At 42.5% G+C, this 25,348-nt stretch overlaps 2 protein-coding genes and 1 pseudogene across 7 annotated transcripts in view; 2 read left to right on the top strand and 1 right to left on the bottom strand.

Moving 5' to 3' along the window:
- The window catches only part of PIP5K1A (phosphatidylinositol-4-phosphate 5-kinase type 1 alpha), a 49,690-nt gene extending 48,574 nt beyond the window's left edge, over positions 1–1,116 (top strand). For all 5 annotated transcript variants that reach the window (XM_081307882.1, XM_081307884.1, XM_081307883.1 and 2 more), the window contains one exon: positions 173–1,116. In XM_081307882.1, coding sequence (XP_081164008.1) covers positions 173–175 — 3 coding nt within the window. In that variant the 3' untranslated portion in view covers positions 176–1,116. The remainder of the gene's footprint in view (positions 1–172) is intronic.
- Positions 1,117–10,129: 9,013 nt separating this feature from the next.
- Positions 10,130–23,775, top strand: PSMD4 (proteasome 26S subunit ubiquitin receptor, non-ATPase 4). Its single transcript, XM_081307887.1, has 10 exons — positions 10,130–10,269; positions 19,430–19,570; positions 20,335–20,449; positions 20,942–21,028; positions 21,255–21,323; positions 21,486–21,701; positions 22,084–22,192; positions 22,340–22,471; positions 22,554–22,621; positions 23,553–23,775. Exons 1-10 carry the CDS (start codon positions 10,244–10,246, stop codon positions 23,721–23,723), a joined length of 1,134 nt encoding a protein of 377 aa, XP_081164013.1. The 5' UTR covers positions 10,130–10,243; the 3' UTR covers positions 23,724–23,775.
- Positions 10,276–13,597, bottom strand: LOC308656124 (DNA-binding protein inhibitor ID-2-like; annotated as a pseudogene). The gene is made up of 2 exons: positions 13,590–13,597; positions 10,276–12,829 (listed from the first exon to the last, which is right to left on the bottom strand). The product of its transcript is annotated as a DNA-binding protein inhibitor ID-2-like (transcript).
- Positions 23,776–25,348: the final 1,573 nt, after the last annotated feature.

Consider the following 25,348-nt stretch of genomic DNA (forward strand, 5'->3'; position numbering starts at 1 on the left):
TTTTGCTTTTTAAAGTTTTATGGGTTTGGGACCTTATATTTGGAAACTGAGGCTGAAATAGAAGAAAGTGTCTTAACTTTGGCAGCTAGATTAAAATTACCTTCAATTTCATTTCTGCTTCCTTATTAAATATACTCCAAATATTTAACTTTACAATTCTTTTCCCTTTCAGTGAGCAAGAAATTCTAGAAGACCTGAATTAAGATTCTGCTGTCTCTGATCCTAGAATGTCAGCCTTTGCCCCAGGAATGCTGAGTTTTCTTCTGCTTGGTCATCAAAAAAGGAGTTATGATTTGGAGGCTAGGGGAGCTCTCCATTTCACTACCTGTAGAAGAATTTACTCTCCTTGACCTTCCTCTGAATGGGCATTAGTGCCTTGGACAATTGAGGACAGCAGTATCCCCTCCACTTAAGTTGGGTGGCATGAATTTTCAACTGGCCTGCCTTGGCTTCCACAACTAAATTTTTTCAAAGCCCCAGTCTTTGTGCTGGAAGTGGGGTTGCTGGACTTTGGGTTTCTTCCCTCCTCATCTACCTTTCATCAGGAGCTGGACTCTTATTAATTTCCTCAGGACAGACTGGCTGACAAATTATCCCCATCTTAGCTCTTTCTCTCTGATCCCTGAATAAGACCCTGCACTTTCTGTAAAGATTTTTGGGAGAGTAAGGGTGTTAACCACCTCCCAACCTTCTTTTTTCCTTAAAAAAGGAAAAGAACAAACAGTTCATAGCACAATTTCAAGGCAGTTTCAGATCAAATTCCTGAAGTGTCAAAGAGAGACCTATTTGTATGCCTCTTCCCACAGAAGAGCCCTGGTGTTGGTGAAGCAGAAATATGGTGACTGCTCTGCCAGCAAAGTTCCTCTTTAACTCCTCCTCTCTTGATTTCTCCAGGATGAAGGAATGGAGACAGTGCAACATGGGGTTGTCTTACTCCTTTTGTTAATCCAGTGGGGTGGGTATGGGGCTCTTCAGAACTCTTCTAGGGAGGACCCTGTTCACTGCCAGACCATATAGTTATTACTGTTCTGCAATTTGAAATGTATTCTGGTTGTTTTCTAAAAATTGAAGACTTTACATTCTCTAAAGGAGATTTCTTGTTCTTCCCATTTTCCCCCCAAAAATGTTCTGTTGTTCATGGAGCTAAGGTGGAGGGAGACTACCAGGAAGTCCATATCTACCAGAATTGAGAATGTTTTCTTAAACTCTTGGGGAGCCAGCAGCCTCCTGGTAAGGTCATTGCTGTGCTACATGCTCTCTCCCCTCTCTTCATGCAGGGAAGTTGGAAGTGGGAGCTATATAAGCCCTCTCCTGCCCATCTCTAAGAGTTGTTTGTGGCTGTCTGTCTGAATTGTCCGTTCTTGTCAGGGGAAGAAGAGGGCCTTGTGTCTCAGGCAGATTGTTGAAGTCCCACAATATCTCTTCTCCATCCCACTGTACCTGGATAGTAGGTTAACCCGTACACCAAATAACTGTCTATATTAGACGCCTCCAACCAGTTTCTGGCTGCCTGTCTTTGCTGCCATGTTTTTTACAAGACGGAAAGAAACAATTCTTGCTATTTTTTTTTCATAATTTACTATTTATGATGTATTTAAATGTTTTATTCAGGACAGAGTTCTGTAAGGGGTGGGAGGGGATATTTGAGGGAGGGGTGGGTCTTAGGGAAAGGAATAGGGAACTCATCGTTTTTATGAAGTGTTACTATTTGCCTCTACTTTGTATTGTTCAGAAATGGCAAAATGTGATAATAATAAATATCATTTTAATGTATTAAACTTTCATCACTTATTTAGACCTCTTATTGTGTTTTTTGTTTCTTTGTTTATTTAAATACTGGGAATTGAATCCGTGGACTTGCACCTAATTCAAGTGCTCTACCACTGAGATATACACTCCACCCCTCTTGGTACCTTTACTTTTTCCCATTACTGGGTATTGACCTGGGACTCTTTATCTTTTGGGAGAGCGGGTTCTGGGGATTGAACCCAGTGATGTATTACCACCAAGCTACAACCTAACACTTTTTTAAGTGGGGGGTGGTACTGGAAATCGAACCCCAGGGTGCTCTACTATTGAGCATCCCCAGACCTTTGATTGATTGAGTTTTGGTGCTGGGGCTGGAACCTCAGTTCCATGCTAGGCAAGCATTCTACCTCTGAGCTACATCCCAGTCTTTTTAACTTTATTTTGAGACAGCATCTCACTAAGTTGCTTAGGGCCTTGCTCACTTGCTGAGAGATTGGCCTCTAGCCTGTAATCCTGCCTCAGCCTCCTGAGTCACTCACATGTGGATTGCTTAGAATTACATGCATGCTCTATTGTGCTCAGCAGTTAGATTCATTTTAAGGCATAGAGATAGGGAAGCTTTAGAGAATCCTCCTTTCCATACCACTATTCCCTATCCTGTTAAGAATATTTTACAAATATTTATGTAGCAGCTAGTGAGTAATGCCCAAAGCAGTTGGAGGTCAAAAGAAGTAATTGTCCGGGGCTGGAGATGTGGCTCAAGCGGTAGCGCGCTCGCCTGGTATGCGTGCGGCCCGGGTTCGATTCTCAGCACCACATACCAACAAAGATGTTGTGTCCACCGAAAACTAAAAAAATAAATAAATAAATATTGAAAAACTCTCTCTCTCTCTCTCTCTCTCTCTCTCTCTCTCTCTCTCTCTCCTCTCTCACTCTCTCTTTAAAAAAAAAAAAGTAATTGTCCTTCCAGGAGTTTATAATATCCAGGAATAAAAAACAGATGGGAGGTATCCAAGCCTAAATTCTCTGAAAGATGGTACCAAAAAAAAAGTGGAAAAACGTTAGAGAGAAATAATTCAGGACAGGGTGTGTCTTCAGTAGATACTCCAGGCCCTGGGTTCAATGTCCATTGTTGCAAAACACCCAAAACCAAAAAAATAATTAAAAGACAATCTGTTAACATTTTTTTTTAAACTGGGGATGCTTAACCACTAAGCCACATCCCCTAACTTTTTTAAAAAATTTTTTTAGTTGTAGTTGGACACAATACCTTTATTTTATTTATTTTTATGTGGTGCTGAGGATTGAACCCAGGGCCTCGCATGTGCTAGGCGAGTGGTCTACTGCTGAGCCACAACCCCAGCCCCAACCTTTATTTTTTAGACGGCATCCCTATGTTGCTCAAAGCCTTGCTAAACTGCTAAGGCTGGCTTTGAGAACTTGTGATCCTGCCTCAGCCTCCTGAGCCACTGGGATTAGAGGCATGCACCATGCATGACTCTGTTAACAAAATTTTATCAGAATGGATAGAAAAAGCAGACTGGTTGGACTAGAAGTCAGATGTGAGGTGATGTGAGTCTGGGTTGATGGTGAGAGCAATTGGAAAGAAAAGTTAACAGCATTGAGATGGTAACAAAAACTTGATGAGGCGGGGCATGGTGGTCCATGTGTGTAATCCCAGTGGCCTCAGTGGCTCAGGAGGCTGAGGCAGGAGGATCTCGAGTTCAAAGCTAGCCTCAGCAAAAATGAGGCACACTAAGCAAGTCAGTGAGACCCGGTCTAAAAAAAATACAAACTAGGGCTGGCTCAGTGGTTGAGTGCCCATGAGTTCAATCCCCAATACCAAACAACAACAACAAAACACTTGGGGCTGGGGTTGTAGCTCAGTGTAGAGCACTTGCCTAGCCTTGGTGAGGCACTGGGTTCGATCCTTGGCACTACATTAAAAAATAATAAATAAAGGTTAAATTCTTTTTTAAAAAAATAATTATTTTTTAGTTTTAGATGGACACAATATCTTTATTTAGTTTTATGTGGTGCTGAGGATTGAACCCAGGGCTCGCATGCCAGGCGAGTGCGCTACCACTTGAGCCACATCCCGAGCCCCAGGTTAAATTCTTAAATAAAATTTGATGGGTCTGGGTACAGTGGTGCACACCTGTAATCCCAGCAATTTGGGAAGCTCAAGCAGGAAGATAAAAAGTTTCAGGACAGCTGGGGCAATTTAGGGAGACCTTGTCTCTAGAAAATAAAAAGGGCAGAGGATGTAACTCAGTGATAGATCACTTGGCTAGCATGTGTGAGGCCCTAAATTCAATCCTCAGTACTGCAAAAAAAAAACAAAACAAACAAAAAAAAAAAACGTGATGGAATCATTGGATTGGAAGAGGAATTAGGGATTCTTGGTTTATTTTGACTTTAACTCACAGGTTCAGCCCTCATTTAATCTGGATAAAAAGAAGGCAGTTAGCGCTAACAGGAATTGTATCTAAATGTATTTTAAGCATACATGGTTTCTATTTTTATTATTTATTTATTTATGCTACCCTGACCTTATCATTCCCTCTTCAGTTTATAGCTGTCAAGGGAGTGCAGTAGATACCCTTTTCTGGTCAGAGGATCCCTCTAGTGGTGAGTGACAGCTAGTGTTCATTCTATAGCTGCACCCTAATTTCTATTCAGATACAAACAAGGTCTATTTGTGTAAAACTTCTGTAATAAAAAGGGACACTAAATCCTAGTAAGGACTGGGGATTCAGCTCAGTTGACAGAGTGCTTGCCTCACATGCACAAGGCTGAGGGTTCAATCCCTAGTACCACCACCAAAAAAAAAAAAAAAAAAAAAAAAAATCATAGTAAAATTGAAAATCCTCATATGCTCTAGTGTTTTAAGAGTGTCAGGCTCAGCTATTCCAAAAGGTATTCATCATTAAACAAAGACTCTCCAGTGGAAATAAGATACAAGATTGGGGCTGGGGATGTGGCTCAAGTGGTAGCACGCTGGCCTGGAATGCCTGAGGCCCAGGTTCGATCCTCAGCACCACATACAAACGAAGATGTTGTGTCTGCCAAAAACTGAAAAATAAATATTGAGAAATTCTCTCTGTCTCTCTCTCTCCCTCTATCACTCTCTCTCTAAAAAAAAAAAAAAAAGATTGAAAAATTCTCTCTCTCTTTCTCTCTCACTCTCTCTTAAAAAAAAAAAAGATACAAGATTCAACTATTTATACTTCAGTTATTTGGGGACATGAAAATCTGGTTGTTTTTGGGGGTTGGGGATGTGGCTCAAGCGGTAGCGCGCGCCTGGCATGCGTGCGGCCCAGGTTTGATCCTCAGCACCACACACAAACAAAGATGTTGTGCCCGCCGAAAACTAAAAAGTAAATAAATATTAAAAAAAATTGTCTCTCTCAAAAAAAAGAAAGAAAGAAAATCTGGTTATTTTTAAATCTTCTAAAATTGCTGTTTAGTCAAGAACGGTGATGTACATCTGTAATCCCAGCTGCTCTGAAGCTGAAGTAGAAGGATTGCAAGTTGCAGACCAGTTTGGGCAATGATGCAAAAATTGAAAAGGGTTAGCAATATAACTCAGTGGTAGTGTGCCTCTGGGTTCAATCCCCAGCACTGCAAAATTTAAATAATTTTAAAAAAAATTGGGGCTGGGGCTGTAGCTCAGTGGTAAAGTGCTTGCCTCGCATGTGTGAGGAACTGGGTTCAATCCTCAGCATAACATAAAATTAAATAAATAAAGGTATTTTTAAAATGTGTTAAAATTTATAAACGGCTGGGGATGTGATTCAGTGGTAGGGCACCCCTGGGTTCACTTTCCAGTACTACAAAAGAAATTCAAAAGTCCATTAATAAGGATCTGATTGCTGGTTCCCATTTATCTTTCCTCTTCCTATTTTTTTTTTTTTTGCACCGGGAATTGAACTCGGGGGCACTTGACCACTGACCCACATCCCAGCCCTATTTTGTATTTTATTTAGAGACAGGGTCTCACTGAGTTGCTTAGCACCTCGCTGTTGCTGAGGCTGGCTTTGAACTCTGATCCTCCTGCCGCTGGTTCTTTTTTCCTTTTTACCCAAATTTCCAAAAGTAAGGGTAGTATGGTGAATCACCATGTACATTATAACTCAATTTCAATAATCATCCACATAAATAATGCCAGTCTGGGGTTAAGGATACAGCTCAGTGGTGGAGTGCTTGCCTAGCTTCTGAAGCCCTGGATTTGATCCCCAGTACTGGGGAAAGGGGGGAAGTCAGTCATCTATACTTTATGCTCTACCCCCTACTTTCTTTCTGCATTTCTAAAGGATCAGGTTAAAATGGTTCTAGACTTCATATCCTTTCATCCATAAATATTCCAACACATGTTAGACAAGTGCTTTACCACCAATTGTACCCCCAACCACTAAAACCTACATTTTTTTACTTTTTGCATTTTGGGGATATAATGGCCTTGTGCATGCTAGGTAAGTAAGTGATCTACCACTGAGATAAACCCAGTCCTGATAAGGACTTTTTAAAAAATATTATTTTGGGCTGGGGATGTGGCTCAAGCGGTAGCGCGCTCGCCTGGCATGCGTGCGGCCCGGGTTCAATCCTCAGCACCACATACAAACAAAGATGTTGTGTCCGCCGAGAACTAAAAAAAAAAAAAATAAAATATTAAAAATTCTCTCTCTCTCTCTCTCAAAAAAAAAAAAAAAAGTTGTGTCTGCCGAAAACTAAAAAAAAAAAAATGAATATTAAACAAAACTTCTCTTTCTCTCTCTCTCTCTAAAAAAAATAAAAAATATTATTTCAAAAAAGTAATTTAATTCCTTAATATCAAATATCCAATCACTTTTCAAAGTTACTCAATTGTTTTACAAATTATTTTACTTGGGCAGCAGGGGCAGGGGGAGACTAGGGATTGAACCCAGAGGAGACTTTTTTTTTTTTTTTTTAAAGAGAGAGTGAGAGAGAGGGGGACAGAGAGAGAGAGAATTTTAACATTTATTTATTTTTTCTTAGTTCTCGGCAGACACAACATCTTTGTTGGTATGTGGTGCTGAGGATCCAACCCGGGCCGCACGCATGCCAGGCGAGCGCGCTACTGCTTGAGCCACATCGCCAGCCCGAGACTTTTTTTTTTAATACTTATTTTTTAATTGTAGTTGGACACACGATATCTTTGTTTTATTTATTTTTATGTGGTGCTGAGGATTGAACCCAGGGCCTCACATGTGCTAGGTGAGCGCTCTACCGCTGAGCCACAACCCCAGCCACCCAGAGGAGACTTTTTATTTTGTATTTTGAGACAGGGCCTCTCTGAGGCCAGCTGAGGCTGGCCTTGAATTTGTAGTCCTCTGCCTCAGCCTCCCAAATTGCTGGAATTACAGATATGTGACACCATGCCTGGCTACAAATGAATTTTTTTTTTTAAGAGAGAAAGAGAGAGTTTTGATATTTATTTTATTTTTTTTAGTTTTTGGCGGACACAACATATTTGTTTGTATGTGATGCTGAGGCCACACGCATGCCAGGCGAGTGCTCTACCGCTTGAGCCACATCCCCAGCCCCAACAAATGAATTTTTACAAGTAATTTTCTGTTTCTTTTTGTTTTTCTTTAGTACTGGACATTGAACCCTGGGTACTTCTCCAATCCTTTTTTTTTTTTTTGGGGGGGGGGGGACAGGGTCTTTCTAAATTGGTTTGGCTGGCTCTGAACTTGGAATCAGTCTCCTGAGTTGCTGAAACTGCAGGTGTGCACCACTGTGCCTAGCTTACACATTGTTTGTTTGTTTTGGATTTTTTTTTTTTTTTTGGCCCCACAAATTTCTCTTGAACTCCCAAGGTTTTTCTCCTACCCACAGTGTCTCTTGTTAAGGTCATTAATGCCCTCTCATTTTGCTAAATATATCAGTCTTCATCTTTCTTGATGTCAACAGCATCTGAGTTCACTTCCCCTCTGAAACATTTTCTTCACTAGGTTTCTGGGATACTACTTTCTCCTGGTTGTTTTTATCAGGGGTTGCTCCATCACTCATCTAAATATCAAAGTATCCCAGGGTTCAGTCATAGGACCCCTTCCCTTCTTAACCTACATTCATTTCCTAGGGAATATGTTCATTGGTTGTTTTGTTTTTGAAAGATTTTTTTTTTTTTTTTGGTGCTAGGGATTGAACCCAGGGCCTTGTACAAGGCAAGCACTCTACCAACTGAGCTATATCCCCAGCCCTGTTGTTTTGTTTTTGAGAGTGTTCTCCTTATGTTGCTTACTTGGTCTCAAACTTTGGATTTAAGTGGTCCTCCCACCTCAGCCTTCCTGCTGGAACTATAGACTTGCACCACTGAGCCTGGCTTCCCTAAATTTTTTAAATTTTAGTTTATGCTGTGCTAGGGATTCAACTCATAGCCTTGAACATGCTAGACAAGTGCTCTACCACTGCACTACATTCCCAGCCTTATTGTAAAATAGTAATACAGCTATACATGCTTTCTAAAATTTTATTATTATAGCAGATTTTTTAATCTTTATTTTCAATTTTTATGGTCACTTAGTTATATTTACATTATGTGGCTTGTTTGGTTTTTGTTCACTTTTTTTTTTGTATTAAGGATTAAACCCAAGGAGGCTTAAACACTGTCCCACATCCTCAGCCCTTTTATTTTTTATTATTTTGAGATAGGATCTCCCTAAGTTGCTCAGGGCCTCCCTAAATTGTTGAGGTTGACTTTGAACTTGCTATCCTCCTGCCTCAGCCTCCCAAGCCTCTGGGATTACAGGAATGAACCACCGTGTCTGGCAGGCTTTTGCTTTTTTTCTTTACATAATTTTCATGTTTTTTAAAAAAGCATTTGGGGGTCTGGGGTACAGCTTAGTGGTAGAAAGGGTACTAAGCATGCACAAGGCTCTGGGTTCAATCCTCAGCACCTTCCCCTCACTAATTTTGCATATGCTTTTTTTTTTTTTTGGTACGGGGATTAAATCCAGGGGCACTTAACTACTGAGCTGCAACCCTAGCCCCCCCTCCCCTTTTTTCCTTTAGAGATATGAAAATTTTACTCGTATGTAAGTTGCAATGGTTACCTATAATTCTTGAACAAAGCATTTTTGAATATTATTTATTTTTGGTACTGGGGATTGAATGCAGGGACACTTTACCACTTAGTCCCCTTTTTATTTTTTATTTTGAGACAGGGTCTTCCTAAGTAGCCTATGCTGGCTTTTGAATGGGGAGATCTTCCTACGTCAACCTGAGGAGTCGTTAGGATTATAAGCATGCGCCACTGCACCAGACTTTGAATATTCTTATTAATCAAAATCGTATTAGTTTGTCTCCCATTCTTTGGAAGATTAAATTATTGCTTGGTCAAACCTTTTCCAAACTCCTACCGTGTGTCAGGTTTACTAATGGGCTCAAGAACTGCAATGATTGGTAGCACAATACAATAGACACTAGTATGGCCCTATGTATAAACGTGGCTGTATAACCAATGTGATCCTGCAATCTGTACACGTGGAAAAATAAGATTATGTACCCCATTTGAATCAAATGTATGATATGTCAAGATCATTGTAATGTTTTGAGCAACTAATAAAAAAATTTAAAAAAAGAACTGCAATGATTTAGAAACCTTTCCTCCCCTTAGTTATATGGGGAAACCAGATATGTAAACAAATTCAATTCAATTTATAGTAGATGGATGAAGTGCTTTGGGAACCAGAGGTGGTAGCTAAAAGGTCCTTACAGCTCCCGCGCCACTTTTTTTTTTTTTTTTTAACCACTGAGACTGAGGCAGGAGAAGCGCAAATTTCGGAGGAGCCTGGGCAATTTAGTGAGCCTCTGTCCACCCCCTACCCCAAAAAAGGTGGTGGGGGGACAGGAGTGTAGTTCAGTAGTAGAACGCCCCCGGATTCAACTCCCAGTAAAATAAACAAACAAGTAAATTAATAAATAAGAAAGACATTGCTGCGCCTGCGCGGTGGTGTAGTCCCGCCCTTCCAGGTAGTCCGGTAGGTTGAGGGTAGGAGGATTCAAAATTCAAGGCTAGCCTGGGCAATTTAGCAAGACCCTGTTTCAAAATAAAATTTTAAAAACACAAAAACGCAAAGGTGGGTGGTGGGTGGTGGGAGTGTAATTCACTAGTGCGTGCCCAGTCCGATCCTCGGTACCGGATAAAGAAAAAGTGGGGGAGATGACGCTGGAACTGACATTCCTACCACTTCCAATGTTCCTCCGCAGAGGGGAAACCTACCTGAAAGCTAGCACGGCAGGGTAGGCGTCGGGGAGCGCTTCTGTTACCTGGGTAACCATCTCCACGCCACCACCCCTGGCGTCCCTTCACGTAGCGCCGCCTACAACTCCCAGGACTCAACGCGGCGGATGGGGGCGGGACCAGTGCGTGGAGTCCAGGCGTGTGATTGGTGGTTACCAGAGGGCCAATCAGGGGAGCTGTTGCAAGGCAGTCCCTAGACCGGCCGGGAGGGAGGAAGGTGGCAAGATGGTGTTGGAGAGCACTATGGTTTGGTGAGGAACTACCTTGGGGCCCGTGGGGGCGTGACTGGGTCGGGGGTGCGCGCAGCGTCTAGGTCGGCTGGGCCCCCGGGTGGGGTCGCGGGGCTTGTAGGTCGAGACGCGGCCTTGGGGTCTAGAGAGGAGGAGCCGGGTCGACTCCCTGAGTCATCCCGGGGCCCCAGAGCGGCAGGCCCGGGTATGCCCTCTAGCTCCGAGCCGGGGATCCTGGCTGTCTCGCTTTGTTTCAGCATCATCTGCTCCTTACCAGCCCAGAACTGTCTCAGGCTGCTTCTCCGACTTTTCCCTCCTTTCCTCAAAGTAATGGATATTAGGAAGAGAGATGATGGTGGTAAAGATGTTGGTGATTATTGTTATTACATGTCCCATTCGTTGGCCTGTGTCGTCTTTAAAGTTACACTTGCAGATTGTTTCCTACGTGGCAGGTATATTACTTCATTTCACTTAAACCTCCCAGCAACACTTCAGAGGAAATATTTCTCCATGTTACAGATGAGGCTCAGCGATTCTAAGTCACACAGCTAGTTAAGCGGTGGCGCCAAGATATCAGACTCAGGACTACACAAAGTTTTTTTTTTTTTTTTTTTTTTTTTTAAATCCAGTGAGACTCTTCATCAGTCTCAGGCATGGACTGAAGCAGATTAGAAGCTGACAACAAACTTTTGCAGGGTTTCAAGTTCTTTTTAGGGCTGGGGATGTTCAGTGGCAGAGGTCTTGCCTCGCATGTGTGAGGTCCTGGGTTGGATCCCCAGCTCCACAAAAGCAAGAATGTTCCTTCTAAATATGAACCTAGAATATAATAAAGAACAGTTACACAAATGTACACAGGTCTCCAGTTAGGAGGAACAGATACCTACGAGATTTTTCCTTTTCTCTGGTGGAAAATTGTGCTACAGCATACTCAGTTAAATTTGAATTTCAGAACCACGCCTGGTAGTACAAGCCTGTAATCCTAGCAATTCAGGAGGCCCAGGCAGGAGGATTCCAAGTTCAAAACCAGCTCAGCAATTTACCTAGACCCTGTCTCAAAATAAATTTAAAAAACTGGAGATGCATCTCAGTGGTGGAGTATCCTTGAGTTCAATTTCCATTATTCCCCAAAATTGAATTTCAGACAAACAGTAAGTAATTTTTAGTATAAAAGATGTCTATTTGTATGGAGTGGTGGCACAAGACTGTAATCCCAGCAGCTCAGGAGGCTGAGGTAGGAGGATTGGGAGTCATAGCAGGCTCAGCAACTTAGTGAGGCTCTGAGCAACTTAGACCTTGTCTCAAAATATAAAATAAAAAGGACTGGGGATGTGATTCAGTGGTTAAAGGTTCCTGGGTTCAATCCCTGCGCTGCATCCTCAGCCCTTTATTTTTTAATTTAATTATATATTTTTTTCAGTAAACACACTTGATTTATTTTGTATAAAAAGGTAAAGTTTACAACTATTATAAAAACTTAGCATGAATAAGTATATCATTACACTTTATGCAGAAATATACATCTCTGCCACTATACAAGAAAACTCTAATTAAAGGAGTTCACAAAGGGGGGCTCACGCGCGCGCTCACTCACTCTCTCTCTATATATACATATACACAGAGCATTTAGTAGGCTTGAGTCAAAAAGGTAATTTCTGACCAAAAGACTTCATTTAAGTAAGTGAATACTGAATCCTTCTGGATTTTGAAAAAAAGGCAAAGTCTGGAGGCTGGAGTTGTGGCCCAGTGGTAGAGCACTTGCCTAGCATTTGTGAGACTCTGGGTTCACCACATAGAAATAAATGAATAAAATAAAGGTTCATCAACATTAAAAAAAAAACAAAAAAAAAAACAAAGTCTGCTTCGATTGGGCAATTCCTTATAATTATAATGTTTTCGCTCCCCATGGGGGGAATAGTATATAAAGAAAACCTTCCAACTGCAGAAAGGGCATTTAAAAGTCTTTTTCATAGATAACAAATATCACTGTCCAGGACAGAGAACACCATGGGAAGATGATCATTCTTAGTTTTCCTTCCATTTGTTTTTCTTTTTAAAAAGGTCTGTTCAATTTGTCCTGGTGAAATGGTTGAAAAATAAGTTCAGCGCCTTAAAAGATCCTGTGGATTTGTTGTTGCTGTTGTGCAAAAAGAAAGAAAGAAAGAAAAAAATAAAAAGGAAAAAAAGTCATGAACATCATTTATTCAGCCACAGAGTGCTTTGCTGTCATTTGACATTAACTCAGAAGGGAATTCAGAAGCCTGCAAGGATGGGATTCTGATGTCCATGTTTAGGGTGGTCAGCGGTGTCCTGGACACCTGGTTCTGTCCTGGTCTCTGGTGGCGCAGGCTAACAATAGTGGGGTGTGAGTTCGGGGTGATCTGCAGGTCCAAGATGCAGTCTATGGTATGCTGCAGGATTTCCATCTTGCTCACCTTCTTGTTTTGGGAGATGCTTGGCCCAGCTCCTTGAGCTTGGAGTAACAGTTCTTTGTGTTGTACATCAGGCTCATCAGGTCATCCACCAGGGTCTGTTCCAGGAGATGCCCAGGCTGTGGTCTGACAGACTGTTTTTCCTAATGCACCTCACCAGACTGACTGAAGGCTTTCATGCTGACTGCAGTGGAAGGAGAGACAGCAAGGGAGCAGGCTACCCTGGAGCTCAGGCTGCCGCCTGCCCAGCTGGCTGTGCTCGGCACTAGGATCTGCTTAGAATCTTATTTTTTTATTTTTGAGGTGGTGTTTCATTAAGTTTCTTATGGCCTCACTAAATTGCTGAGGAGGGACTCAAACTTGTAATCCTCCTGTCTCAGCCTCTTGGGGTGTTGTAATTACAGACATACACTGTACTTGTTTCTTTTTCTTTTTTAACGGTAGATGGAATCAAGTAGAATACTGTGAACATCAAGCTGAGGAGATTTTTTATTTATTTAAAAAAAATTTTAATACTGGGGATTGAACCCACTGAGCCACATCCGCAGTCTACTTTTTTTTCTTTTTATTGGTGGGGGGCCTACTGGGGATTGAACTCAGGGGTACTCAACCACTGCACCACAATCCAGCCCTGGTTTCTATTTAATTTAGAGATAGGATCTCACTGAGTTGCTAAGCATTGAACTCGCAATCCTTCTGCCTCAGCCTCCTGAACTACTGGGATCATAGGCATGTGCCACTGTGCCTGCCTGGCTCCCATCCATTTTTAATTCTTATTTAGAGACGGTCTCACTAAGTTGCTTAGGGCTTCATTTAGCTGGGATCCTCCTACCTCAACCTCCCTAGTGCTTGGATTACAGGTATGCACCACTGTGCCTGGCTAAATGGAGGTGATTGAACTTTGTCTTGTACCCTTCCATTGAGGACTATTAAGAAAGCTCTGGGGCCTGAGTTGGGGCTCAGTGGTAGAGCACTTGCCTAGCACATGCAAGGCACTGGGTTTGATCCTCAGCACCACATAAAAATAAATAAATTAAATAAAGGTATTGCGTCCATCTAAAACTAAAAAAAAAAAAAAAGAAAAAACAAAGGACTGGGGCTGGGGTTGTAGCTCAGTGGTAGAGCATTTGCCTAGCGGGGATGAGGCACCGCACCGGGTTCAATCCTCAGCACCACATAAAAATAAAAGTTAAATTCTTAAGAAAGAAAGAAGGAAAGTTCTAAGGGTCGTGGGAGCAGACCTGTGTACAAAATGGCATTTAAGAATATTGTTCTGTGCTAGATGTGGTGGCATGTGCCTGTAATCCCAGCAATTTGGGAGGCAGAGGCATGAGGATGCAGATTTGAGACCAGCCTCAGCAACTTAGTGAGGCTGCAAGGACTTAGTGAGATCCTGCCTTAAAACATAATAAAAGTGCTCAATGGGTAAGCAACCCTGTGTTCAATTCCTAATCCTTCCCGACCACCCCAATCCCCCTAAAAAAAAAAAAAAAAAAGAAAGAATAGGGCTGGGGATGTGGCTCAAGCGGTAGCGCGCTCGCCTGGCATGCGTGCGGCCCGGGTTCGATCCTCAGCACCACATACCAACAAAGATGTTGTGTCCGCCGAGAACTAAAAAATAAATATTAAAAATTCTCTCTCTCTCTCTCTCTCTCTCTCTCTCCTAACTCTCTCCTCTCTCACTCTCTCTTAAAAAAAAAAAAAAAGAAAGAAAGAAAGAATATTGTTTTGCCTGTAATCCCAGCAACTCTTGAAGCTAAGGCAGGAGGATCAAAAGTTTGATATTAGCAGAGGCAACTTAGTAAGACCCTGTTTCAAAGTAAAAGGCCTAGGGATAGGCATGGTGGGAAGCACACACCTATAATCCCAGTAACTTGGGAGGCTGAGTCAGGAGAATGGCAGGAGACCAACCTGTCAACTAAGCAAAACCTTGTCTCAAAAAAAAAAAAAAAAAGTGTTCATTACATATCAAGTTTAAGATTGAGAAAACTAAACAATATGTTTCTTAGGAATGCATATATAGGTGGTAAGGCATCTGTTTTTGCCTCCAATAGCCTTCCCCCTACTGGTTCTTGCAAAGTATGGAAACTACTGCGTTGTTCTCCAGAGTCAGTTCTCATGGTCTCTCCTGTCACCATTTTCTCCCCAGCCTTATCCACCTGCTAGTCTTGCCCACAATCCTTAATTTTAGTAGCTATTCCATCTGGACTATACTCAAGGCCTCCATTGTGTTTTATGTTTAGACTTGGCACTTTTATTTTAAGAGTTTGAGAGGCATTTACTTCCCTGCTGGGAGAATAATCAGAAACAATGTATCAGGGGAAAAATATAAGGTATGGTCAGTAAAGTTAGACCTTGAGCTTCTTTACATAGTTTGTTTAGAGGTGTGTGGTTGAGTTCCTACTCTGGATTGGTTTTTGTTTTATGCTTCTAAGTATCAGGCACTTTGCTAAGTACTTTCTGTGTATTTAACCCATATAGCAATCCCACAGGATTGGGTACAATAAAATCCATTTTACAGGTGATGTAATAATCTCAGAGAAATTAAGTAACTTTCTTAGGATTATACAATTATGATCCTAAGAAGTAGAGTGGGAATTTGAACCTGGGCCTGAACACTATCCTACATTCTTTTTTTTTTTTTTTAAATCCAGTTTTTGTTTTTTAAATTACAGCATTCTCTGTCTTTTTTTTTTTTTTTAGAGAAAGAGAGAGAATTTTTTTTAAAATATTTATTTTTTAGTTCTCGGTGGACACAACATCTTTGTTGGTATGTGGTGCTGAGGATCGAACCCGGGCCGCACACATGCCAGGCGAGCGCGCTACTGCTTGAGCCACACCTCCAGCCCCCGCCCACATTCTTTTCTATGCTTATTTTCTAGTAACTTCTTAATTATCTCTCTTTACCATTTTTGGTGTGTGCTTATTACTATACAGCGTATTCTAAAGAAAAAAAAATTGCCCCTAAACCAGTATTTTTCTTGCCAATAGAAATGAAGTATATCATCTAGGGCACTGCTTTCTTCCATTAGCACAGATAGAATCATCCACTGTTGGAGCTCGCTTACAGGGACCTAAGGGGTCATCAAGAATTCATCATTGGGACTGAAGTTGTGGCTCAGCGGTAGAGTGTTTGCCTGGCACGTGTGAGGCCCTGGGTTCAATTCTCAGCACCACATACAAATAAATAAAATAAAGGTCCATCAATGACTAAAAACAAAAAAAATAATAATAATTCATCATCTACAGGGACTTATGTAACAACCTCATTTAACTGCTTTTGATCGCTGGAAAACTGGAACTTGTATTTTGTATTATCTGGATTATTTCCTCTTTTTAATATTTATTTTTTAATTGTAGTTGGATTAATTATCTTTTTTTTTTTAGAATGAGAAAGAGAGAATTTTAACATTTATTTTTCAGTTTTCGGCGGACACATCTTTGTTTGTATGTGGTGCTGAGGATCCAACCCGGGCCGCACGCATGCCAGGCGAGCGCGCTACCGCTTGAGCCACATCCCCAGCCCCTGGATTAATTATCTTTAATTAATTTTTTTTGTGTGGTGCTGAGAATGGAACCCAGGGCCTTGTCTGTGCTAAGCGTGCACTCTACTGCTGAGCCACAAACCCAGCCCTCTTTCCTCTTTTTTAAAGAAATTTATTATTTCTATTTTGCAGTATTGGGGATTGAACCCAGGTGCACTTTATCATGGAACTACATCCCCAGCCCTTTTTTATTTTGAGACAGGGTCTTGCTAAGTTGCCAAGGCTGGCTTTGACTTTGTGATTCTCCTGCCTCAGCCACTTGAGTAGCTAGTATTATAGGTGGGCACCAGCATACCAGACTGAATTCTTTTTTTTTTTTTTTTTTTAAGAGAGAGGAAGGGGGGGGGGGAGAGAGAATTTATTTATTTATTTATTTTAGTTCTCGGCGGACACAACATCTTTGTTGGTATGTGGTGCTGAGGTTCGAACCCGGGTCGCACGCATGCCAGGCGAGCGCTCTACCGCTTGAGCCACATCCCCAGCCCCAGACTGAATTCTTTTAGATTGTCAAAATTCATAGGGATAGGACTGGGGCTCAGTGGTAAAGTGCCTGCCTCGCATGTCTGAGGCACTGGGTTTGATCCTTAGCACCACATAAAAATAAATAAAGATAACTGTATGTTCTTCTACAACTAAAAAAAATTTTTTTTTATATTTATTTTTTAGTTTTTCGGTGGACACAACATCTTTATTTTATTTGTATGTGGTGCTGAGGATCGAACCCAGCGCGGCGCGCATGCCAGGCGAGCTCGCTACTGCTTCAGCCATATCCCCAGCCCTACTAAAAAAAATTATAGCGATAGAAGTGTTGAGATCCAAAATCAATGAAACCTAATTTTTGCCGTTCAGTCCAACTTCCAAAGCTATTAAACATTTAACCACAATGATTACATTGTACCTAGTATATGCTAATTTGTAAGTACTTTAATTTTTTTTTTTCTGGTAACACCTTTTTAATAGGTCAGAGTAACTGTAGAGTTTATTATGTTCTTCCTGAGAATAATTTATATCCTCCAACAAACTAAAGGGAAAGTTATATTCTTCAAAATGATCTAAGACAATGATGGCATAAAAACTGGACAGCTAGACAATCAAACCTCTGTGTTCTACTTAATTCTCTCTGGGGAAGAGTGACACAGTGAAGGGTCAGTCAGCTCCAATGGCTGTGAAAGAGTCAACATGGCTCCAATCTTTCTTCATAAATTACATAAAAATGGAAATGGGTAGTTCTGGAACGTATCACTGAGATTTGGAGGTGCTCATACAAAGCGTTTGTGCTTCTAAGAGAAATTGCACTGCTACAGACAACTGGCACATTACCTTGGTGAGAAGTCTTAGCTGTGCTCTACAGCTAGCTCCCAGCCTACTGCTTTGATATCCATGTGAAAGTAAAAAGCAGGAGAGCTATGCACGGTGGTGCAAGCCTATAATTCCAGCAGCTCAGGAGGCTGAGACAGAAGGATCACAAGTTCAAGGCCAGCCTCAGCAGTTTAGCAAGGCCCTAAACAACTTGGTGAAATTTTCTCAAAACATACATACATACATAAAAGGGCCAGTTGCTGGAATTGTGGCTTAGAGATAGAGTGCTTGCCTAGCACACGTGAGGCACGGGGTTTGATCTTTAGCACTACATAAAGTTATTTTTAAAAGGGAAGGCGGGGGTGCCAGGGATGTAACTTAGTGGTGAATTGCCCCCTGGGTTATATCCCTAGTACAAAAAAAAAAAAGGGGGGGGAGAGACAGGGTGCTATTTTTTTTCCCTGAGAAATGTAACTTTTATATTCTTTCTTTGTAAATGGGATTAGCATATTGCAATAAAAGGGTGTTCTACCAAAAACCCCAGTCTGGATAATAATCCTTAGCCTTCTGGATAACCCAGGATTCTTCACCACACTCCTCTTTGAATATGTAGTGAAGCTAGGTCAGGAATGAACAGAGTTCCCAGGCCATTAAAACATCCTACTGTAGGGCTGGGATTGTGGCTCAGTTGTAGAGCGCTTGCCTTGCCTAGCATGTGTGAAGCACAGAGTTTGATTCTCGGCACCACATGTAGATAAATAAGATAAAGGTCCATTGGCAACTTTAAAAAAAAAAAAAAAAGATTGCTCTTCATGTTTTATTTGGTTGGTTGGAACTGGAGATTGAACCAGGGGCACTCAACCATTGATCCACATCCCCAGCCCTATTTAGAGACAGGGTCTCACTGAGTTGCTTAGCCCCTCCCCATTGCTGAGGCTGGCTTTGAACTCTTTTTTTTTTTTTTTTTTTTTTTTGTGGTGCTGGGGTTTGAACCCAGGGCCTTGTGCATGCGGAGCAAGCACTCTACCAACTGAGCTATATCCCTAGCCCCTGGCTTTGAACTCTTGATTCTCCTGCCCCCCAGTCTCCCCAGCCGCTGGGATTATAGGTGTGCGCCACTGCACCCAAATTTTAAAAGCTTAATGAACAAATTTCAAAATAACACATTTTGAACCTCAGACTTTTCTGAATATCATTATTTAAAAAAACAAACAAGGACTGGGGATGTGGCTCACGCGGTAGTGCGCTCGCCTGGCATGCGTGTGGCCCAGGTTCGATCCTCAGCACCACATACCAACAAAGATGTTGTGTCCGCTGAAAACTAAAAGAAATAAATATTTAAAAAATTCTCTCTCTCTCTTTAAAAAAAAATAAAAAAATAAAAAAACAAAGAAACAAAACAGCAAAAATGAACCCAACTCAAGATGTGGTTAAACTTATTTGAAAGAGGTTTTCAACTAGCTGTCATTCAGCTGGAGCTGTATGTGCTGGTGACCAAGGACATGGGATAGTTCCTGGCTGCTGGTGGAAGGCTGGATTAAAAGTTTTCTTCATTTCCTATATTTTGAGTACATCCTTTATGATAGATTTTAAATCACCTATGACAAAGCTTAATAACACTGGTACATAAGGAGATTGCAGCCTTTGATGCTCATCAGAATTGTGGAATGTTAAAAAAAATTTCCTCCTCTGGTCATTTTGAGTCAGTCTATGATAAGACTTGGTCATATATATACTGTATTTTTTAAAAAATTCACAGTTAATTCTGTATTCCACCAAGGCTGAGATCCACTGCCATAACACAGTGTATCTCACATGAAAGGTGCTGAAGGGAGCCCCAGAACTGAAGAGAATGTTTCAGAAAGATCCTAAAATACTTCTTTCTCCTCCTTCACCCCAATCTGACAGTGTGGACAACAGTGAGTATATGCGGAATGGAGACTTCTTACCCACCCGGCTACAGGCCCAACAGGATGCTGTCAACATAGTATGTCACTCAAAGACCCGAAGCAACCCTGAGAACAACGTGGGCCTCATCACACTGGCTAAGTATGTGAGACAGGAGGAGGGATTTGGTAGATGGGTGGCTTTTCTTCCCATGTTACAATGTTGCATGTCATATCTGAGATGACTGCCCTTTCATGGATTTCCTTAGGCTACTTTTGCCCATTACCTTCTTCGACTGTGTTCTTCACTATTCAGTATAAATGCCAGTAGTAACTCCTTTTTGATATTTAAATTATTTGATATAAAGTCAGGCTGGGGGTATTGCTTAGTGGTAGAGCATTTGCCTAGCATTTGTGAGGCCCTGGGTTCAATCTCCAACACTTCAAAAAAGAGGGGGGAAAAATAAAATAAATAAAAAATTATTTGGTGATCAGAGCTCCTAGGCATACATCATCACACACTCTGTTACCCAAAAAATGATTTGTTTCAGGACTGGTAATTATCAAATGAATAACTTTCCATTTCAATGTACATACTCTTAGCTGAAAAGTGAGTCTAGAAATGGAGAGGGTGGTAAGATACAAAGTAGCATGTAATTTTTGTGGCAGATTTTCAAGGCCCTGAGAGCAAAAATAGGATGAGAAGAGTTAGGGTAAAACATTGGGAGACAAAGGGCAGATTCTTTCAAACCAACCCGTGTACTTATTTTTTATTATTGTGCTTGGTGTCTATTAAATATTAGTTTGATTCGGAAGAATAGAGATTGTAGTTATTGTCAAGGTTTTTAAAGAAAAGGTGAGTTACAAACAAGTTACGATCTCCTTGTGCTTACCTGAACTCACTAACATGCTCTTCCCCACATCCAGTGACTGTGAAGTGCTGACCACACTCACCCCTGACACCGGCCGCATCCTCTCCAAGCTCCACACCGTTCAACCCAAGGGCAAGATCACCTTCTGCACTGGCATCCGCGTAGCTCATGTGAGTCCTACTGGGTCCCTTTGGTTTTCCCTTCCTGCTTGGGTTTTGCCTTCAACATCAACATCACTTCAATTTCCCCTCTGGAATCTTCTTTTTTTTAGTTGTAGATGGGCACAATACCTTTATTTATTTTTGCGTGGTGCTGAGAACTGAACCCCGTGTTCTAGGCAAGTGCTCTGCCACTGAGCTACAATCCCAGACCTTCTCTGGAATCTTGAACAATAGCCAGAGTAAGGGGGGAGGGAAAGGATATGGTGGGATGAATCCCAGGATCAATGAACACTATGAAGGGAATGATCCCTCGAATTGAGAATTCATTCCCCCTCCTTTTCTTTATCCACAGAAATGCACAGCAAGATGGGAGAGGTTAGATCTTGTGTGAGCACAGTGATAGATATGAAGTACATAGGAACTGTGAAGAAGAAAAAGAATAGAGGGAAGAGCGAGGGAGATTCCTTGGTTGACCCTAAGGACTTTCTCTTCCTTTGCTAGCTGGCTCTGAAGCACCGACAGGGCAAGAATCACAAGATGCGGATCATTGCTTTTGTGGGGAGCCCCGTAGAAGACAATGAGAAGGATGTGAGTCTTAGAGATAGTGCATTTGGGCAGTCTGTTTGGGAATGAGGTCTTTTAGTGCTCAGTGCAGAGGCACTGAGCTTATTGTTTGGGGGAAGGTAAATATGCAGGATTCTGTTTCTGTTGGGGGGCCTTGGGGAAGTCAGTGGATTTTTGTGTACTTCTATGAGGCAAGTCTTTTTCCTCTCAAAAGAAATTGATTTCTTGATTTTTCTCCCTTTCTTCCTAGTTGGTTAAACTGGCTAAACGCCTCAAGAAAGAGAAAGTGAATGTTGACATTATCAATTTTGGGGAAGAGGTGAGCTGGAACTAGGGGGGGACATTGACTTGATTTGGTTATGTTCAGGCCAAACTTTACCCAGAGAATGGCCCAGAATGGGAGAGGAGCTATGGACAAGAGATGTGGTGACAGAGGAGGAGGAACAAGGTGTGAAGGAGAGTGTCACGTGTTTTCCTACAGGAGGTGAACACAGAAAAGCTGACGGCCTTTGTAAACACATTGAATGGCAAAGATGGAACTGGTTCTCATCTGGTGACAGTGCCTCCTGGGCCCAGCTTGGCTGATGCTCTCATCAGTTCTCCGATTCTGGCTGGTGAAGGTGGTGCCATGCTGGGTCTTGGTGCCAGTGACTTTGAATTTGGAGTGGATCCCAGTGCTGATCCTGAGCTGGCCCTGGTAAGTAAATGTTGACCCAGAGTATAGCCCGGGGGTTTTTCCTTTATTCTCCTTTACTGATTTATATAATAGGGCTCGGCAGTCCTCAGCATTCCCATAACCCTTGTTTTCCAAGACCCCCTTTTTATTCTCTCTTTCCTATAACTCTGTCTTATCTGTAGGACATCAACATCAGATTCCATCTCATTCAGTCTCCTAATTAAACCCCATGCTTTCCCCAGGTCCTTCCTTTTTCCCCATACCAGTTCTTACCCCTCCGGCTCTTTCCCGTAAGACAAATCGCAAGCTGCTTTTTTTGCTGCTCTTTAGGCTCCTTTCCTGCATCCTCGGCTGACTTTAAATGAGGCTGCAGGACATCTGATCGTGCCTTTCCCATTGCCAGGCTCTTCGTGTTTCTATGGAAGAACAGCGGCAAAGGCAGGAGGAAGAGGCACGGCGGGCGGCAGCAGCCTCTGCTGCTGAGGCTGGGATTGCTGCGGCTGGGACCGAAGGTGAGCGAGGTGGAATCTGAAGCCTGACTGCAGGAGAGTGTCTGGGAGGGAGGGGAATCTGTGAAAGGAATGTGCTGATGGAATGGCTGAGGTGGGCTGTGTGGAACTGACACTAGTTCCATCCCAACCTTTTCTTCCTTTTCCCAGACTCAGATGATGCTCTGCTGAAGATGACCATCAGTCAGCAGGAATTTGGCCGCACAGGACTCCCTGATCTAAGCAGTATGACTGAGGAAGAGCAGATTGCTTATGCCATGCAGATGTCCCTGCAGGGAGCAGGTAAGCCAGGGCAGGGTGGTAGTGCACGGGCAGTGGGTGGGATGGGGAAATGGAACTGAGCAGACTGCCTTCCTTTTCTCAGAGTTTGGCCAGGCAGAATCAGCTGACCTCGATGCCAATTCAGCCATGGATACATCTGAGCCAGCCAAGGTGAGGGCAGCAATACCCCCTGTTCCCATCAGGAATAAATTCCCCTTGCAGTCAAATCTTCAGCTCTCTTGGCCCAAGGCCATTCCTCCCTCAGGGTTTCATAAATGAGTCCTTTGAGGAGCAGAAAATGGATATGGATTTTTTTTTCCCCTTTGGTACTGGGGATTGAATGAATTCAGGGCGACTCAACCATCTCCAGTCCTATTTTGAATTTTATTTATAGACAGGGTCTCACTGAATTGCTTAGCAGCTCACAGTTCCTGAGGCTGGCTTTGAACTCACGATCCTCCTGCTTCAGCCTCCCAAGCTGCTGAGATTATAGGCATGTGCCACCACACTGGTGGATATGGATTTGTTTGTAAACCTTGCTTAAGGCAACAGAATGCTATTCGTCTAGGTTGGAGAAATGTCCAACTGTTCTCAAATTCTTCCTTGCTGGTGGGAAATTTTTAACTATCCTATGGAATCCCAGTTCTATAGGATATCACCCCCTCCCAGAGTGAAAAAAGAAAAGAAAAAGGAGTTCTGGGCGTCTGATAACAGGGAACCTGCATATGATGACTGTTTTTACCTCCTGATTACAATTAGCAAAGTTCTCAAGCTTCTCCTGTTTTTCGTCAGTAACAAGTTTGAATTCATACCATCTAGGGGAGGACTGGTGATGTGGCTCTCTTTACCTAGCCTAGCATGCAGGAGCCTGTGAGTTCCACCTGCACACCACGGGGTTGGGGAGGACATGGCAGAGTGCGTGACATCTGGGGTGTTGTATCTTACTGAGTCTCCTTCCTTCCCTTGGCTAGAGGTGCTCCTCAGCCCCTGCCCCTAGTCAAGAGAAGAGCACGCCTGAAGCAGCAGTGTGTTCCTGTCCCTTATACCTGCTTGCTCCCTGTTAGCCCACACACTGCATGAGCTAACACTGCCTTTTTTTCAGGAGGAGGATGATTATGACGTGATGCAGGACCCTGAGTTCCTTCAGAGTGTCCTAGAGAACCTTCCAGGTGTGGATCCTAATAATGAAGCCATTCGAAATGCCATGGGCTCTTTGGCCTCCCAGGCCACCAAGGATGGCAAGAAAGACAAGAAGGAGGAGGATAAGAAGTGAGACTGAGGGAAAGGGTGGCTAGCCTGCCCAGGGGACTGTATAGGGTGGGGTGGGATATAGGGTTAGATATGTTATCTGTAACAATTACAACCTAAATAAAGCTTGGCAAATTTTTTCCTTTTTTGCTTCAAGTAGTGATAGCTTAGCACTTGGGAAAGAAGGAGCTGAGGGGAAGGAGCCTGAGGAACTACTTCCCTTTGAGCTCTCTGTACTCACTCCCTATCCTGACACCTTCCTCCCATCTCTTCCCTGTCACTTCTGGTGGCTCTACTGCCCTGGGGCTATTTTGCTTTGTCATTAAGAGAAGTTTGTTAAGAGCCCTCTTTATGTTAGGAATCAGGGCCCAAGAGGGAATAGAAAACTATAATGGCTCTAGGGCAGCCCAGCTGTGACTTCTGGGCACCCTCCTAGAGGTGACCATAGGCCCTCTAAAAGGGTGAAAAGTTCATCAGCAGATGAAGAAGAGATAGAGATGATTCCAGTCCACAGGAGCAGTGTGTGCTGACAACATGTGGAGGCACAGTTGAGCAACTGAGGAGCTCAGAAACTGGCTGGCAGTTGGCCCAGGGCTCCAAGGAGCAGGAATCCTTTAGGCCTGACTTTAACAGTTAAGTCTGTGAAGCCAAAGGATAAAACATCTGTCTTCATGCAGTGCTTAATTCAGAAGGTTTCTTTGTCCTTATGATCACTGAACACACGGAAAGAACCAGAAGACTGGGACACAGGTCCCAGCTCTGCCAGAACATGACTTTGCTTAGGGAACTACATTCAGGCCCAGGAAAGCTCAATTGACTAATACTTTCTTTTTAAGGTTTTATTTTTTTATATCTTTATTTTGTTTATTTATTTTTATGTGGTGCTGAGGATCGAACCCAGGTGCTAGATGAGAGCTCTACCGCTGAGCCATAATCCCAGCCCTCGACTAATATTTTTATGACCAGTAGTCATAAAGGACTCCCAAGTTCTAAGTGAAATGGGGCATTTCTTGCCTCTGTACTCATTGGGATTATTATCAGTTTACAAGTAACATTTAATTGAAAAAATACTAATCTCCCAAAAAGTTGGCCTTGATGAAGCAATAAAACTATATAGCTAGGCATGGTGGCATCTAATCCCAGTTACTCCGAAAGCTGAGGCAGGAGGGTCACAAGTTTAAGGCCAGCCTCAGCAATTTAGTGAGGCCCTGAGTAACTTAGTGAGACCCTGTCTCAAAATAAAAAGAAGGGCTGAGGGTGTTGCTCAGTGGTTAAGTACCCCTGGGTTCACTCCTGGTTCCAAAAACAAAAAATTGTATTCTTTTTTTGGAATGCTGGGTGCTGGATATTAAACCCAGGACCTTATGTATGATAGGCAAGTACTCTACCACTGAGTTATCCCCTCAACCACCCTTTCTCCCAATCACATTTTTGTGGGGAGGACTAGGGATTGAATCCAGTGGCACTTTACCATTAAGCTACATCTCCAGCCCTTTTTATTTATTATTTTGAGACTGGATCTCACTAAGTTGCTTAAGGCCTCCCTAAGTTGCTGAGGCTGGCCTTGAACTTACAGTCCTCCTGCCTCAGCCACTGGAGTAGCTAGAATTACAGGCATGCACCACTGTGTCCCTTTCAGAACACATAAGG

This window comes from Spermophilus citellus (assembly GCF_964194105.1).
Source record: "Spermophilus citellus genome assembly, chromosome: 9".
Taxonomy (NCBI): Eukaryota; Metazoa; Chordata; class Mammalia; order Rodentia; family Sciuridae; genus Spermophilus; species Spermophilus citellus.

Excerpts from the sequence above, each read along its gene's own strand:
- PSMD4 (XM_081307887.1), top strand. The coding sequence starts at position 10,244 with ATGGTGTTGGAGAGCACTATGGTTTG. Across the intron at positions 20,450-20,941 it reads CTGGCATCCGCGTAGCTCAT|CTGGCTCTGAAGCACCGACA; the intron begins GTGAGTCCTACT and ends TTCCTTTGCTAG. Across the intron at positions 22,622-23,552 it reads ATACATCTGAGCCAGCCAAG|GAGGAGGATGATTATGACGT; the intron begins GTGAGGGCAGCA and ends CCTTTTTTTCAG.